At 47.2% G+C, this 17,272-nt stretch overlaps 2 protein-coding genes across 3 annotated transcripts in view; one reads left to right on the forward strand and one right to left on the reverse strand.

The window, feature by feature from the left end:
- The first annotated feature begins 689 nt into the window (after positions 1 to 689).
- Positions 690 to 11,028, forward strand: WSB2 (WD repeat and SOCS box containing 2). Its single transcript, XM_081339411.1, has 9 exons — positions 690 to 794; positions 1,879 to 2,050; positions 2,328 to 2,560; positions 3,711 to 3,845; positions 3,987 to 4,087; positions 4,954 to 5,126; positions 6,708 to 6,821; positions 8,048 to 8,155; positions 9,706 to 11,028. The coding sequence occupies exons 1-9, from the start codon at positions 725 to 727 to the stop codon at positions 9,866 to 9,868; spliced, it is 1,269 nt and encodes a 422-aa protein (XP_081195537.1). The 5' UTR covers positions 690 to 724; the 3' UTR covers positions 9,869 to 11,028.
- A 128-nt stretch (positions 11,029 to 11,156) lies between these two features.
- Positions 11,157 to 17,272, reverse strand: part of RFC5 (replication factor C subunit 5) — an 8,258-nt gene continuing 2,142 nt past the window's right edge. The window contains exons 3-11 of one of the 2 annotated variants that reach the window (XM_081339412.1): positions 16,780 to 16,916; positions 16,377 to 16,456; positions 16,127 to 16,200; positions 14,408 to 14,567; positions 14,152 to 14,233; positions 13,785 to 13,914; positions 12,606 to 12,683; positions 12,198 to 12,252; positions 11,157 to 11,453 (exon numbers count right to left, since the gene is read on the reverse strand). In XM_081339412.1, the coding sequence (XP_081195538.1) occupies positions 11,357 to 11,453; positions 12,198 to 12,252; positions 12,606 to 12,683; positions 13,785 to 13,914; positions 14,152 to 14,233; positions 14,408 to 14,567; positions 16,127 to 16,200; positions 16,377 to 16,456; positions 16,780 to 16,916 (893 nt within the window). In that variant the 3' untranslated portion in view covers positions 11,157 to 11,356. The remainder of the gene's footprint in view (positions 11,454 to 12,197; positions 12,253 to 12,605; positions 12,684 to 13,784; positions 13,915 to 14,151; positions 14,234 to 14,407; positions 14,568 to 16,126; positions 16,201 to 16,376; positions 16,457 to 16,779; positions 16,917 to 17,272) is intronic. The other variant, XM_081339413.1, reaches the window with a different exon arrangement.

The raw sequence follows: 17,272 nt of genomic DNA on the forward strand, positions 1-17,272 counted from the left end.
CCACGCCCACCCAGGCCACACCCACCCGGCCCCCTGAGGGCAACCGCAATGCTGATGTGGCCCTCAATGAAATTGAGTTTGACACCCCTGCCCTAGACCATTTCAGACAAGTGACTGTCCACTCTCCTCTTAAAAACCTCCAGTGATGGAGCACCCACAACTTCTGGTGGCAAAGCTGTTCCACCAGTTAATTGTCCTCACTGTCGGGAAGTTTCTCCTTAATTCCAGGTTGATTCTCTCCTTGATGAGTTTCCATCCGTTGCTTTCTTGTCCGGCCTTCAGGCACTTAGGATCGATGTGCAAGCAAACCGCCAAGCTTAAGAGTTGCACCGAAGGACTCTACCGGCCTTTCCCCAGCTGGACGGATCAGACTACCTCCCCAAACGGCCATTTGGCTGTGGACGATGGGAGCTGCAGCCAGCTTGGGGAAAGCAGCCAAGGGGTCGCCCCGGCAAGCGAGCCGGGGCCACGCAAGTTTCCTCCGAGTAAACCGCTCGCAGCCCCGCCACCTCCCCTTCGCAAACCCAGCCGTGCGCCCAGGGCGCAAAAGTGGCGCAGGGGCGGAGCGCTCCTCCGTTTCTTCTCTGCCCCGTCTCTCGGTTGCGCGCCGCCGGCTGAAGACTCGGCTCTCGAGCCCGCCCTCGTCGGCTTCCCTCCCGCACCGAGTCCGTCATCTGGCTCCTCCCGGCCAAGGGACGGGCTCGGGAAGAGGAAACGGCCCCGGATGGAAGCGGCCCCGAGCGAGCGCTGCCGGCCGCGGCGGCGGTTGCCGGCCGGAGAGGCGGTGGCGGAGGGTGAGTTGGGGGGGGGGGCTGCGGTCCCCTTCGCCCTGCGCGTCCGTGGAGACCGAGCCGGGCTTGGCGAGGGGCAAAGTCCGGCGTTTTCCAAGCCCTTGAAACGAACCGGGAGTCTGGTCGCTAAGCGCCTCTGCCTTCCATCACCTGGTTGAATCCGGCAAGGGGGGCTCGGATACCCCCTCCCCACCCCGTAGACAAACAGGGGGCTCCTCCTGCAGGGAACCCATGAAGAGATCCTTGGATCTTCCCCGCTTCGGGATCCCTCCCCTCCCTCCTCCCCTACTTTATTTATTTATTTTTCCCTTTGTGTGTGTGTGTGTGTGTGTGTGTGTGTGGCTTCGAGTCAGTGGCAACTGCCTGAATAAATGTCTGCCGTTTTCTTGGCAAGATTTTGGCTGGGCTTTGTTTGCCCCTGCCTGCTTCTTCCCAAGGCTGAGAGAAGGGAACTGACTGGCCCAAAGTCCCCTGGCTGAATTTGTGCCTAAGGTGGGACTAGAACTCGGGATCTCCCAGTTTGTAGCCTGGTGCTTTAAGCCACTAAACCCTCCCTCCCTTCCTTCCTTCCTTCCTTCCTTCCTTCCTTCCTTCCTTCCTTCCTTCCTTCCTTCCTTCCTTCCTTCCTTCCTTCCTTCCTTCCTTCCTTCCTTCCTTCCTTGACCGTTCGAAGTTACGACGGCAGTGAAAAAGGGGACTTGTGACCGTGTCTCACAGTTACGACTTTTGCAGCATCCCCGGGGTCACATGATGAAAATTCAGTTGCCGGGCAACCGGTTGATATTCATGACCGTTCTTTATATTTCGGATCGTATTCACGATCCTCTTTTTGCCACCACCTCACGAGCAAAGCCAGCGGGGGAGGCCAGATTCATTTAGCAACCGGGGCAAGGAAGGTCGTCAAATGGAGCCCTTAGCAAATGTCTCACTTAACGACAAAAACGTTGGACTCAGTTGTGGTTCTCAATGGAGCAGTAGCTCTGTTTCCGTGGTATCCCTGTATTTGCTGCTTTTCCAAGTTCGTGGAATGTATATATGTGTGTGGGAGGGGGCCCTGCTCTGTAATGCAACACTGTCCTCTTCCTAGGAGAGCCCCTCCTTGTGGCTGAGCTGAAGCCGGGACAATCCCAACAGTATGACTGGAAATCCAGCTGTGAGACGTGGGGTGTGGCCTTCTCCACCAACGGGACCTGGTTTGCTTGGTCACAGGGCCACGGCGTGGTCAAGCTGCTCCCTTGGCCTTTACAGGGGACTGAGCAGTGAGTATTCACATGGTGTGTGTGTGTGTGTGTGTGTGTGTGTGTGTGCGCGCTGCTGCCCTCTTCCAAGTCTGCTTTGGACTGCCAAGTGCTTCGGACTCCTGATATTCAGAATAACAGAATTGGAAGGGTCCCTGGAGGTCTTCTAGTCCAACCCACCCCCCTGCTCAGGCAGGAAATCTTATACCATTTCAGGCCAATGGCTGTCCAGCAACTTTAAGGATCGTTTTCTCACTTGGTGATCGGTTTTGATCTTCTTTGTTCTGCTCCACCGCAGTAACAGCAAAGCTTTGGAACGCAAGAAGCAGGGTGGAAAAACCAAGCCGAACGGTTACGGTGGGCTCAAGGAGAAGACATTGGAATGTGGACAGATCGTCTGGGGTCTGGCTTTCAGTTCCTGGCTGCCCTCCCAACCACATAAGTATCGCCTCCAGAAGGAAAAAACTCCTTGCTTGATCCTGGCCACGGGCTTAAACGACGGGCAGATTAAAGTCTGGGAAGTGGAAACAGGTAAATGGGCTTTATTTCCTGAAACAGAAGGCAATCGTTGCAAGTTTGCTTACGTATATAGGCACATGTGTGAAGCTTCCTTCATCCTGCCTCACTACAGCTAGTCCTCGACTTACGAGGGAGAGACAGAAAGAGAGAAACAGACACATACAGATAACACACACACATATCTATATATCTATCTATATCTATATCTATATCTATATCTATATCTATCTGTCTGTCTGTCTGTCTGTCTGTCTATCTATCTATCTATATCTATCTATCTATCTATCTATCTATCTATCTATCTATCTATCTAAAGGTAAAGGTTCCCCCGCACGTGCGTGCTAGTCGTTTCCGACTCTAGGGGCCGGTGCTCATCTCCGTTTCACAGCCGAAGAGCCGGCGCTTGTCCGAGGACGTCTCCGTGGTCCTGTGGCCGGCATGACTAGACGCCAAAGGCGCAGGGAACACTGTTACCTTCCCACCGGAGTGGTCCCTATTTTTCTACTTGCATTTTTACGTGCTTTCAAACTGCTAGGTTGGCAGAAGCTGGGACGAGTAACAGGCGCTCGCTCTGTTACGCGGCACTCGGGATTCATCCTGCCAAACTGCCGACCTTCTGATTGACAAACTCAGCGTCCTAACCCACTAAGCCACCGCATCCCATAGATAGATAGATAGATAGATAGATAGATAGATAGATAGATAGATAGATAGATAGATAGATAGATAGATAGATAGATGATTGAAGGATAGATGGATAGATAAGATAACTGATAGATAAGATGATGGATGGATGGATGGGCAGGCTGGCAGGCAAGCAAAGACAGATCAAACGAGCAAGAATTGAAATAGATAAAAATGACAAGATTTTCCTGCTTTTCTTTCCTGAACCACAAAAAAAAAAGTTTGTTTCTACTTCAAGCACTTAGCTATCCCCGTTGGGCTTAGTAAACAGCTTGACTAGTAAGCTGAATTTAGACTTATAAGCTTAACAGAGAATCCCCAGACCCCTTTGTGAAAATCCACCTCTCTTGTTTGCCAAAGCAATCCGATGGCAAAATTGTGGATGCTTCTCGTGTCATTTAAGACTCCTGCAACCCCGAAGTGCTTGCTCCTCACACCCATTCCATTTTCCTTTCTCCCGCTCCCCCCTTCTTGGCAGGGAACCTGCTTTTTCACCTCGTGGGGCACCAAGACGTGGTGAGGGATCTGAGCTTTGCGCCTGGCAACCCCTCTTCCATTCTCGTCTCCGCATCCCGGGATAAAACGCTTCGAGTCTGGGACCTGGGTCAAAATGGTAAGCCTCAGCTTGTTGGCCCTGCTAGCTGGACATTGCTAGGAGAGGGACCAAAATTGAGATTTCCTATCTGGTTCTTTAATCCTCCCCTCCCCACACCCTTTCCCCTTCCTCTTTTCTATTTTTGTTTTGTTTTGTTAGTGAAACAATTGAAAGTGCTTTCTGGACATTCGCAGTGGGTGTACAGTTGCTCCATTTCTCCCGACGGTCAAATGCTCTGCTCCGTGGCTGGAGAGAAATCGGTGAGTTAAGCCTACACGGAAAGGGTTGTGTTGTTTGACAGTGAGAAATGAGGTTGGTACTACAGATCTTTAGTAATCATAATAACAACAACAATATTATTTGCCTGTAAGCAAGAAGTGGTGGGATCATAAAACAGAGAAAGTCATAGAAAATGATAAAATTAAACTGCTCTGGGACTTCAGAATTCAAACAGACAAGCACCTGCAACATAACACCCCGGACTTTTAACAATTGTCGATAAGAAAGACAAAAAAGTCTGGATAGTGGACGTGGCAGTGCCTGGAGACAGCAGAATAGAGGAGAAGCAACTGGAGAAGATAACAAAACACAAAGACCTACAAATAGAAAGACTGTGGCAAAGCAAGCAAGGGTGGTACCAATAGCAACAGGCCCCTTGGGTGCAATCCCAAAACAACTGGAGCACCACTTGGACACCATCATCGGCACTGACAAATTCGCCATCAGTCAATTGCAAAAGGCGGCCTTACTGGGAACTGCTTCCATCCTGCGACGAGTTCTGTAATTCCATCAAACATCCACCTCTGCCTATTCCAGGTCCTTGGTAAGGACTCAGGTAGACAAAAATGCCAAATCCAGTCTGAACATCTGGCTGACTGTGCGATGATCAATAATAATAATAATAATAATAATAATAATAATAATAATAATAATAATAATAATAATAATAATACAGTTGGTAGGGACCTTGAAGGTCATCTAGTCCAACCCCCTGCTCAGGCAGGAAACCCTACACCATTTCGGACAAATGGCTGTCTGGTCTCTTCTTGAAAACTTCCAGTGTTGGAGGATTGAGAGCTTCTGGAGGCAGATCGATCCTTATTTCTGTCATTTTCCACCCTACCAGGCTCTGCTCTGGAGTATGCACTCCTATCGCCTGCTGAGGAAGCTAGAAGGTCACCAAGATTGCGTTGCGTCTTGCGACTTTTCTCCAGACTCGGCTCTTCTCGCCACGGCCTCCTACGACACCTGTGTGATCCTCTGGGATCCCTGCACGGGGGAGAAGCTAAGATCCCTTTGGTAAGGAAGGTGGACGGAGAGATGCTTTGCGAGGAGGGAGCGTAAGGCAGGGAGCAAAGCCCAGAGGAGTTAAATTGCACCCGAGTGCAAGATTACCTTTGCAGAATCTGGCCAGTCATCAAAAGTGCAGTTCATCCCTCTCTTACGACCAGTGCTTTTTTTGTAAAAGAAAAAGGTGCCGGAACTCACACATGTCGTACAACCCGCCTTGCCTACCCTACAAGGTTCCATCCAAAAAAGGTGCCGGAACTCCGTTCTGAGCGTCCTATGAGAAAAAAAAGCCCTGCTTACGACTAACCAACGCTGAGCCCAAAACGGATGCGGCCGACTGAGAAAATTGCTAAATGAGCTGTGCCCCATTTTACACCTTTTTTTTTCTTTTGGTCACGTTTGTCAACTGAGTCACTGCAGCGGTGAAGTTAGTAATCCTGTTGCTAAGGGAATCTGGTTTCCTCACTGGCTTTGCTCGTCAAAGTTGCAAGAGGGGAGATCACGTCACACACAGACACACACACACACCCAGGACACTGCCACCGTCATAAACGTGAGTCAGTTGCCAAGTATCTGAATATAAATCACCTGATCATGGGGATGCTGCAAAGTCCTAAGTCACTTTTTTCAGCGATGCTGTAACTTCAAACAGCTAGTAAATGAACTAACTAAATGGGACTAACTAAAAAAAAAACTGTAGTTTTCTCCTGTCCCCTTTACATCCCAAGAAACTAGGTAGGGTCTCTACTAAATTGTTTGCCATGCCCGTATTCCTGCTGCAGGCTAGGCTGCCTCTTATCTGCTGCCCCAGAGGTGCTTTTTCTGGAGGCAACTGGACTTCCTTGCTTTCCTTTGAAGACCTTTTGCTTCTCATCTGAGAAGCTTCTTCCGCTCTGACTGGATGGTGGGGAAGGGAAGGATTTATACTCCTTGCAGACCGCTGGTCATTTGCCTCCTTTCGGAGAGCCCTTGAGGCCACTTGGACCTTCCATACACATTTGGACTACCTGGGACACAGGTAAAACTCCAAGGGGCCTGAACGACCCTCTAAAAGGACGCCAACGACCAGCCGTCTACAAGGAGTATAAATCCTTCCCTTCCCCACCATCCAGCCAGAGCGGAAGAAGCTTCTCGGACGAGAAGCGAAACGTCTTCAAGGAAAAAACGCAGAAGGTCCAGTTGCCTTTGGGAGCTGAAGAAGCTTCTCGGAGGAGATGGCAAATGTCTTCCGAGAAAAACAAGAAAGCCCAGTTGCCTCTTTTTTTTTTTTTTAAGCACCTTTGGGACAACCATGACCTGGATGGCGGAGACTCTTTATCTGTCGGTTCCATCAGCTGTGGCTCTTCCCTCTCCCTTTCACGGGCATTCCCACAACAGGGCAGCTGGGAGGACTCACAAGTTACAAAGCCCTGGGAGATGGAGAACCGTTGCTCTCCTGCCAAAAGGCACAATGGGCGTCAATTTAGAGAGCTTTAGCAAAGGGCTGAGCTGGGTGTGTTCAGAGGGTGCGTTTGGTTTTTTGAATCAGCAGCTGATAGTCACCAGGTGGGCTGCTTTTCCATCTTCCAACCTGCTTTTCCTTCTTCCCAGGCACCATCCGTTGCAACCTGCAGTGGACCAGGGTGGGAACTTCTACACCAGCTCCCTGAGGTCTGTGTGCTTCTCACCTGAAGGCCTCTACTTTGCCACAGTGGCAGACGATAGGTAAGAGCAGACATGTCAAACACAAGGCCCGGGGGCCAGATCCAGCCCATGAAGTGGTTTCATGCGGCCCGCGAAGCCATCCTGGAAAGAGTGAGGGAACGGCCCCCACTGCCTTGGCCCTGGCCCAGAGACCCTCCTCCTGCCAGAGACCCTCAGATCTGTCCCACTCCTGCCCAGGCCCCCATAGGCACCCTTGATGCGAACGATGTAGAGCTGGCTACGCCCACCCAGTAGGCCATACACACTCTAGCCACGCCCACCCAGTAGGCCATGCCCACCCAGTAGGCCATACGCACTATAGCCACGCCCACCCTGGCCATACCCACCCGGCCCCTTGAGGGCAACCGCAATGCTGATGCGGCCCTCAATGAAGTTGAGTTTGACACCCCTGGGTAAGAGGCTCCAAAGGTGCAAAACAGAAATGCTGACATTGTTATGGGTCCCATCCCAGATATTGGGTTTACAGTATGGGGATACAGGAAGGACAGTTGGTGATGTAATTTTGAACCAAGATGGGGTCCAAAACCAAGGAAGTTCTCTTGGAGATCTCAGTTACAACTGCTGTCAAGCATTCTGGCAGTGCTTTGGCCAACATTTGGGTCAGCTGATGTTCTCCAGATGGTTTGGCCTACAGGTCCCCCCCCTTTTTTAATTAGGTATCATGCCAGAAAAGATGGATAAAAAAGCATACATATCTGGTTTTACATGTGATAACAGCGGCAAGAATCACCTTTGCACAATCTTGGGAAAATTGCCACCAGAGGAGGAAAGAATTTTTTTAAAAAAAATATTAAGATTGTGCAGAAATGGACAGACTATGAGGTTGAAAGAAAAAGAATAAACAAAATACTATCAGACTTGGGACTTGTTATATCAATGGTTGGAGAAAAGAGCAAAGGATCAGGAATGAAATTTGTATTAGTGAGCGATAAACTCAGAGAACACGTTGTTGAATAAGTGCCACAGAATTGTATGGAAAACAAATTAATAAAAACTTTACAAATAATAATAATAAACTGCCGTCAAACATTCTGGCAGTTCTTTGGCTAACATTTGGGTCAGCTCATGTTCTCCAGATGGTTTGGCCTACAGGTCCCACCAGGCCACGCTGCTAGGAGGGATGGGACCTGGGGATCCAAAACATACGGAGACTTAAGAAGACTGGATTTACTTAGGCTCTTGGGCTCCATTTTGGAACACAAGAACGTTCTTTTTATCTCCTTCAGGCTCCTCCGGATCTGGGCACTGGAGCTTGAGAGTCCTGTTGCCTTTGCTCCTGTGAAGAATGGCCTCTGCTGCACTTATTTTCCACATGGTGGGATCATCGCGACGGGGTAGGTTACCGAGTTTGTCTCAAAGGTGGGGTGTGGGGGGGTGGGGAAGGAGATCCAAGAATCTGGGAAGAAAAGGTGAATGGAGTATGCAGGGATGTTCACAAACCATCCACCTTGCCAGTAGCTGCTTCACCCAATTGTCTTGGAGTTGTCCTGAGTATAGAGTTAGCCTGCACGATCCTGGGAAGAGTCCCAAGAGATGCTTTTTCACGCGGCAACCGGACTTCCCTGTTTTTCTTACCATTCCCCACCATCCCGTCAGAGCTGAAGAAGCTTCTTGGGTTTGAAGCCAAACGTCTTCCAAGAAAAACAAGGAAAGTCCGGCTGCCTCGTGAAAAGGCATCTTTGGAATAGCCATGACCTGGATGACGGGGAATCTCCGTAGGCATCCTGGGAAAAAGGCAGAGCGCCAGAAAGGAGGCGAGAGCCAACATTTCTGCAAAACCTTGCCAAGAAAAAAAAAAAGGACTGCGCTCGGGGGCAGTCACTAGGGGTCAACATTGACACAAACGTACACTGAGCTTGTTTTCTTGCAGACGTTTCATTGCCCAAACTAGGTAACGTCATCAGCGCTAGTAAGGAGTGCAGTCTATATTCTAGTGCCGTGGTGACGAACCTGTGGCACGCAGAGCCCTCTCTGTGGGCACGCGCGCCGTCGCCCCAGTCCTAGGCCTTCAGCTGGGTTTTATAAAATCTTTTTGCTTTAGGCCACTGCCGCCGTGGGGGAAAAAAATAAAAAGGTTCAATCTATTTCAACTTCTCGCAGGGAAAAAAAAGTTCTCGCAAAGTTGGAATTGATTGAACTTTTTAGTCCCACCCAGTCTGCCGTTACCACCGCAGCCACGCCCACCCAATGGGCCACGCCCACCCGGCACCTGACAATACTTATGTGGGTTTTGGGTTGCAGTTTGGGCACTCGGTCTCTCAAAGGTTCGCCATCACTGTTCTAACGGCTTGCCTGTCACTCCTTATTAGCAGTGATGATGTCACCTGGTTTGGTCATGAAACCCCTGCAAGAAAACCACCAAGCTCAGAGAGCACCAAGGACCCCTCATGTCAACCCCGAGTTACAAATATTCTCCTTCATTGGTGCAAGCATACACACATGAATCAACTTTCTTCCAAGTTGAGGTCAACTTCCAGCTTTGACCTGTTGGGCGTTCTCTATGCTATTTTCTTGGAAAGTTGCGCTGTTGTCATTGCCTAGGATGCTTCCCAATCTAGCCTGGAATCTGTGGCGTCCTTGGAGCTCTCTGAGCTTGGCGGTTTTCTTGCAGACGTTTCATTACCCAACTAGGTCACATCATAGGTGCACGGGCAATGAAACATCTGCAAGAAAACCAGCCAGCTCAGAGAGCACCAAGGACCCCACAGTTCAACCCTGAGCTACCAAGATTCTCGTTTCTACTGATATCCTGGACTTGCAGGCCCTGTTCCAACCTTCATCAAGTCCATCTCACCTTAAACTTTTGTTTGAGACGTGGCTTGTGCTGCCCCCTGCTGCGCTGACTAGTTAACGAAAACTCAAGTTCTGCCTCTTCCCGTTGCAGGACAAGAGATGGTCACGCCCAATTTTGGACAGCTCCACACGCTCTCCCTTCCCTAAAGCACTTATGCCGGAAAGTCCTCCGTGGCTGCTTCACAAGTTACCAGGTTCAGGCACTGAGCATTCCCAGGAAGATGAAGGAATTCCTCACCTACAGGACTTTATGACGTTGGCTCGAAGGAGACGCTGCTCTGATCTGTCAGTTTCCGCACGGCCTGGCGTTGCGCGCACACAAGACAAAAAAAAACACAACTCCCTTTGGGAGGTGAAGCGATGAAGCAACGTAATTTCCTAGCTGAGAAAAGGACAAAAGATGCTGCTGGCAAACTCTCTTTTTCCGCACTAGCCGCGTGGAAGAAAGTTTTATAGTTTTGGGGCATATGAAGTTGGCCCGTTACCTTCCCAGACTGAGATTTACTGGGATGCGGGCTTAACACACACAGCTTCCTCTCGGGATGTTTAACAAAATAATAAAAAAGCACCTCAGGACGCAGAAGGAGACAATTGTAGAGTGTCATTGTTTAGTCAGCCAGCGGTCACTTTTTTGGGGTCGTTCTGGAGTGCCTTTGGCTCCTGTTTGTCCATTGTCTAGGAAAAAACCAGGTTTGGATCTTCTCCACTAATGCAAACGTGGAATTGGAAATCTTTTCCGCATCAATACGCTGCTGGATAAAGCTTTTAAGCTCATGCCGTGGAAATCAAAAGCTCTGCTTTTTTTTTTTTGCTGGCTTGAACGCGAAAACACTTTACCAATAACTAAGCAAGAGGTACATTTTACGATTAATGATTTCAGAGCAGTTTGGGGTACCCCCACCCCACCCCAGCAGATCAGAGAGCAAAACGGGCAATGATTGATAAGCAACGGGAGATTTCTTGTGTTAGGAACAGAAACACAAAACCTTGATGTTTCGGAAGACCCAGGAATTCCCTAGATGGAGGAAATGTGCAAATTGCAAGAGTTTAATAAGTGGCCAGCTTGTGAAACTGCAGACAGGATGCGAAGAATTTTAGGGCAGAAGGAAATCAAAAAGAGGCTTTTTTCCCCCCTGCCCAGCTGGTGTAAATTATCCTGGATGGAGCCTGATCGTGATCTGAATTCTCTTAATCAGATGTTGGGAGAGAGGACCCATATCTTGCCTGGAGGCAGATTTTAGGAATTTCCTTATAATAAGCGCTGTCGGCCAATAGAACAGCCCAACTCCTAAAAAGGTGTTTTCCTAATCCCTTGATGTCTTTAAACAGAATTCAGCGGCAGCTGGACTAAATGACCTTTGAGGTCCCTTCCAACTCTACGATTGTGCAATACTTTCCTATACGTGAATTTATTTTAAACGAGATTGGTGGCGGATCGGGGTGCGGCTTAATCGAATGAGGTGCTAGTGTGACACTACTGAGACGTTGTGAACCAATTATACGATTCTGGAGACCTAATAAAAGAGAACATTCCTTCTGTGGCATCTTGGAAGAACACTTCTCGTTTATCTAGACCGGCAGTGATTCTGTCCAGATTGGTTAAAGAGGACTAAGTTCTTCTGAAAGATCCTGAGAACACCATGCTGTTGGACATCCAGAACCATCGGAATGGCTCAGATGAGTTGTTAAGGACAACCATTAGGTACCCAGATTGTAGATCAGGCAGTGGGGGAGTAGCTTGGTCAAGCCTCAGCTGCAATCAGATCTCTGGTGACTTGGAAGGCAGCTACAAGAGACCCCAGCTGGATCTTCTCATTTGTCCCCGCAGCCAGGCGGTGTCTGAAAGACAACGGAACAGGAGATGATCCATCTTAAGCGGGACGTTTTCTAAAGAGACATATTTAGCCTGTAAAAATATATATATGGTACATATATACACATATATATACATATATATACATATATACATATATACATATATACATATATACATACATACATACATACATACATATATATATATATATATATATCCTACAGTGTTAAAAGAATCTGGGTTAAGGCGAATCACACAGCAAGCTTTGATCCCGTACAATTTTGTGATGCTGGCGCCCTGCGCTTCCTGGATAAGGAAAATTCAGCTTTGTGTAGGGAAGCAAGCTTCCAGTTCTCATAGTGCAGGCTGAACGAACCTTGGCAACTGTAAGGTTCGTGGACTTCAACTGCCAGAATTCTCTAGTCTCAATCACAATGCCTAGAGAAACCTTATGCTTCCTTAGTTCTCTTTCATTTTCTCAAATTGTGCAAAACACTCCATAGGTAAAATTACAGGTGTATTTTTTTTAACTAGAGATTGGAAGTCAATCCAATCTTAGCATCTGTCTACTCTTGTTGTTGTTGTTGTTAGTTGCCAAGTCATGTCCGACCCATCGCAACCCCATGGACAATGTTCCTCCAGGCCTTCCTGTCCTCTACCATCTTCTGGAGTCCATTTAAGCTCACGCCTACTGTCTGTCTACTCTACATTGTCCTAAATATGTGTGTGTGTGTGTGGGGGGGGGAAATGCACTGAAGAATACTCACTCCACATCAGCCATCTTGATCAGCAGCTGGATCCGAACAGATGCTGGGAAGTCAACTACAGGACGAGAGAGCACAGACTGCATTTTACAAAAATGACTCCCCTTCGTTATACCTTAAATGCCAATAGCTCTTAAGACTTATATACCGTTTCACAGCGCTTTACAAAACTCTCTGGGAAGTTAAGTCAGCACATTTCCCCAACCATCTGGGTCCTCATTTTACCGACACACATGCACACACTCAGTTATAATTTCTGCAAGCCAGGATATTCTATGCATCTGCGCCAGAAGAAGATTTAGCAAAATGCTGCCATAAAATTCCCGTCTCCTCCAGAACTTCCTTGGAGTAAAAACTTTGGCAAAATAATAAAAACAATGACACGCCAGCTTCCCCAAAGTCCTTTTTTACCTCGATGAACAAACAAATGGATTTCTGTCAGAATGTCTTGCAAAGCCAAGCCTTTCAACGTTTTCAGTTCCAAGATATCTGAACAAAAGGTCAAGGAGAGCCATGATTTTTTTGTTGTTGTTAACAGAAAGGTCTAGTGGCAGTAAGAACCAACGGAAGCTAAAATAGAACAGAGGAAAGGAAAAGGTGGGCGGGGAGGGAAATCAAAAGAAAAAGCTAAAAGTGCAATTAAAAGTAGAAAGTAGGAAAAACAAAGGAAAGATACGAAGAAAAAAAAACATTAAGCGGCTTCCGATATTCTTCCCAGCGGTTATAGAACATAGAATCATAAAGCTGGAAGGGACCCCCCAGAGGTCTTCTAGTCTAACCCTCTGCTCAAGGCAGGAGACCGTATACCCTCCTAGACAAATGGCTGTCCAATCTGTAAATACAAATTTATTTATTTAGATTTATATACCGCCCTTTCCCGAAGGACTCAGGGCAGTTTACAGGGCATTTAAAAGAAAGTCAATATAAACGTTAAAACAAATTAAAAAAAATTAAATAGAACCCTGAGAAAATTAAAACCCAGTTAAAATTAAAATTAAAAAATTCTCAGCCTGGGCCAGAGAGCTCGAAGAGCCAGGTCTTCAGGTCCCGGCGGAATGAACGGAGGTTGGGGGCAGTCCTAAGCTCCGCAGGCAGCTGGTTCCACAGGGCACAGGTTCCACTGAGAAGGCCCTACCCCTGGGTGTTACCTGCCGGCAGTCTTTAACCGGCGGCACCCTGAGGAGACCCTCCCTGTGGGAGCACACTGGACGAAGGGAACTTGATGCTGGCAGCAGGTGTTCCCTCAAATATCCCGGACCCTCGCCATTTAGGGCTTTATAGGTCATCACCAGCACCTATATAAATATATTTGATCTCGCTTTCTAAATTACATCCTTTTGCTCTTCTTTCTAAAATCCTATCTCAGTAAGCCACCTTTGAAGGGTATTATATGTAACTGCACCAGAAGTGATGAGCAAAATGCTGCCATAACATTACTTTTCTCATCTAGCCTTCCTGTAGCAAATTCTTTGGCAAAACAACAATAACAACACACCAGCACCCCAAAGTCCTTTTACCTTTATCATGACCTGTCCTATCCCATCCCATCCCAGTAAGCCACCTGCACACTGATTCCCATTTGAAGGATACTGCGGTAGGCAGACGTGAAATCCAGATTCAGCATCCAGTCCAGGATGTTGGCGATATCAGACTTGAGAGGCTGCCCCGTGCAAGTGTAGACCGTCTCTTCGGTCACTTTTCCAAAAGCCATGGAGGTGCTCTGCAAGAAGGAAGAAAGAGATGGGAAACCAGATACATATATCTATCTATCTATCTATCTATCTATCTATCTATCTATCTATCTATCTATCTATCTATCTATCTATCTATCGTCATAAGTCAAGGACTACCTGCACCTGAACACCTGGTGAAACCAGTGGCTCCAGGGGGTTGTTGGTGCTTGTTAAAAGTAGTCACAGGTGAGAAAGAGGAAGCCGTACCTGTATGGACACCATACCTGCAAGATGTTCAGAGATCTGCGCATATCGCCGTTGGAGAGCGTCACCAAGGCTTTCATTCCATCGTGACTTACATCAACACTGAAAGAGCAAACAGGAAGGCAATAGGCCACCAAGAACCCTCTTCATAGCAGGCTAACTGATATTCCCAGCCATGATTTGATGGGGCAGATGCAACACTTGGCAGAGAAATCATGGTTAGAAAGCCAGATCTCTTGACTCCTGCTGTCACTCCTCCTGAGACTTTGTACTCACTTCTCCTTCTCAATAACATGCTTCAACCGAGGAATCATGAGTTCTGGCGTCAAAGGGCCAAACCGGAATCTGGTGCACCTGGATTGTAGAGCTGGGATTATTTTGGAAAGGTAGTTGCAGATCAAGCAAAATCGCGTGTTCTCGGTGAACTTCTCAATCACTGAGAAAGATAAAAAAAATCAAACGTTTATATAATACGCTTTTGGAGGGCGCCTTGTCAAAAACAATTTTTTTTCCAATTTAGACAGTTTTATTAGTTTAAAGGTAAAGGTTCCCCCGCACATCTGTGCTAGTCATTTCCAACTCTAGGGGCCGGTGCACATCTCCGTTTCAAAGCCAAAGAGCCAGCGCTTGTCCAGGGACGTCTCCGTGGTGCTGTGGCCGGCATGACTAGACGCCAAAGGCGCACGGAACGCTGTTACCTTCCCACCGTAGTGGTCCCTATTTTTCTACTTGCATTTTTACGCGCTTTCGAACTGCTAGGTTGGCAGAAGCTGGGACGAGTAACGGGCGCTCACTCTGCTACGCGGCACTCGGGATTCGACCCGCCAAACTGCCGACCTTCTGATCGACAAGCTCAGCATCCTAACCCACTGAGCCACCGCGTCCCTTTATTAGTTTATTTATTTATTTTATTGGATTTGTATACCGCCCTATTCCCGTAGGACTCAGGGCGGTTTACAGGGCAGTTAAAACCATGAATACAAAAAATTAAAAACAATTAAAACAATTATGTTATAGCAATAAATAAATAAATAAATACAAAAGCAAAATAGTAGGAAAAATAGGGAAGGGAAAAAATAAAACATCATTTTTCAATAGCCTCCACAACGGACGACTGGCTGCAAACCTTGACGGGAGTTAGCAGCGATGGCTAAATTGGCCACTTTGATGAAAGAAAAGAACACAGTTAATTTTGTTTCTATTCGGACACCTCTTCTGGACTTTCTGCTTGTGGTAGACCAAAATGAAACTTTGATTTTAGGTTTTGCTGATTAGATAGGTTTGGTGCTGTAGAAATGGCTAGTGCATACTATTACATAAAGTAAAATGCTTCGTATTATTATCTTCTACTGCACCAAAAGGATTTGGAAGTCAAATTTGGAAGCCCCCCCTCGCTTCTTTTCTCCCTCTACCTTACACTTTATATTTATTTTATTTATTTATTTAATTAGATTTGTATACCGCCCTTATTTATTTATTTAATTAGATTTGTAAACCGCCCTTTCCCGAAGGACTCAGGGCGGTTTACAGGGTAATTAAAACAAGAAATACAAAAGTTAAAAACGATTTAAAAAAAATTACAACAGTCCCTGAAAAAGTAAAAGCCCCCAATTAAAATTAAAATTAAAATTCTCAGCCTGGGCCAGAGAGCTCGAAGAGCCAGGTCTTCAGGTCCCGGCGGAATGAACGGAGGTCGGGGGCAGTCCTCAGCTGCCCTTCCCCTTTTTTCCTATTCTATTTTTTCCTCCATCTTTTTTTGTACATTTGTATTTTATGCTTTGTTAAAATTAACACAATTTTGAACTAAAAAAAATTGTTTTTCAATGCCCTGTAGAAACAGAGAAAAACTAAACGCATGGCTACAATTAAGACAGACTGTCAGCAATCCCGTTGGGGCAGCAGATCAAGATGGCTGCCACCGAAGCTCAACCGGAATTGTGTTCTGGGTGCTGCTGATCTTCCCAGCATCCCTTTCCGGATGGGGCATCAACTCACCACGCCTGAGGGCATTTTGAGCATCCTGCGTCATGGCGTCGGCTTCATCCAGAATCACCAGCTTAAAACCTTTCCTAATAACAACAGAGAAACAAGAACTGGGAACTCTAAAATGCAGTGGACATCAGTATATCCACTGATGATTGATTAAACCCATCTAGTTGTAGGAGACAATAGACAGACAGACAGACAGACATCTGGCCAGAAAATTGTCTTTTTCCAAGGAATTCCATTTTCAGAGAAGTCTTACTTGAAGATGGTTCGGGTGCTGGCAAAGTTCAGGATAGGCCCTCGGACGATATCAATGCCTCGGTCGTCAGACGCATTCAGCTAAACAAAGAAGGAACATAGGTTAAGAGCCGTGGTGGTGCGGTGGTTAGAATGCAGTATTGCAGGCTAATTCTGCCGACTGTTGGGAGTTCGATCCTGACCGGCTCAAGTTTTGACTCAGCTTTCCATCCTTCCGAGGTCGGTAAAATGAGGTCCCAGATTGTTGGAGGGCAATGTGCTGATTATGTAAAACCGCTTAGAGAGGGCTGTAAAACACTGTGAAGCGGCATATAAGTCTAAGCGCTAGTGCTCTTGCAGGAATTTGCCGCCTGCAGTCCCTGGGAAAGCGATCAAAGCCTAGTTAAGACAACAGAAGCGGTTACCTCTAAAACCATTGAGCCAAATTCTTTTGCTTTGTACAGCTGTTTGGCGCAGGCGAGAATCGTAGATGTCTTGCCGGTCCCTGGAGGTCCATAAAGGAGGAGATGGGGCAAACGATCCTCACTGATAAATTTCTGTACTGGTTGAGAGACAGAGAGCAGAGATGGCGTTGTATGACTGCCCCGAGCCACAAGCAATAAACCTTTGGCTTGGCTTACAAATCACTTCTGTTTTACCTGTAAGGGTGTTTTTTTTTTGTATTCCTCCAATTCTAGGCTGCCCTCACAGATGCTTGCATTTTAAGAGCATGTGCTGGAGCACTACGTGAAGGCCATCAAAATGGACAGAATCCCCATCAGTCAATTGCAAAAGGCAGTTTTACTTGGAACAGCTGACCTCCTGCGATGCAGCCTTTAACACCCATCAATATCAAGTAGCATGTGCTTATTCCAGGTCCTTGAGAAGGACTTGAGAAGAGGACAAAAGTGCCAAATC

Source organism: Vipera berus, assembly GCF_964194415.1.
Source record: "Vipera berus genome assembly, chromosome: 14".
Classification (NCBI taxonomy): domain Eukaryota; kingdom Metazoa; phylum Chordata; class Lepidosauria; order Squamata; family Viperidae; genus Vipera; species Vipera berus.

Coding starts and splice junctions, on each gene's coding strand:
- WSB2 (XM_081339411.1), top strand. CDS start 725: ATGGAAGCGGCCCCGAGCGAGCGCTGCCGGCCGCGGCGGCGGTTGCCG. Junction 5,127..6,707: donor GAGAAGCTAAGATCCCTTTG/GTAAGGAAGGTG, acceptor CCTTCTTCCCAG/GCACCATCCGTTGCAACCTG. Junction 8,156..9,705: donor GGTGGGATCATCGCGACGGG/GTAGGTTACCGA, acceptor TTCCCGTTGCAG/GACAAGAGATGGTCACGCCC.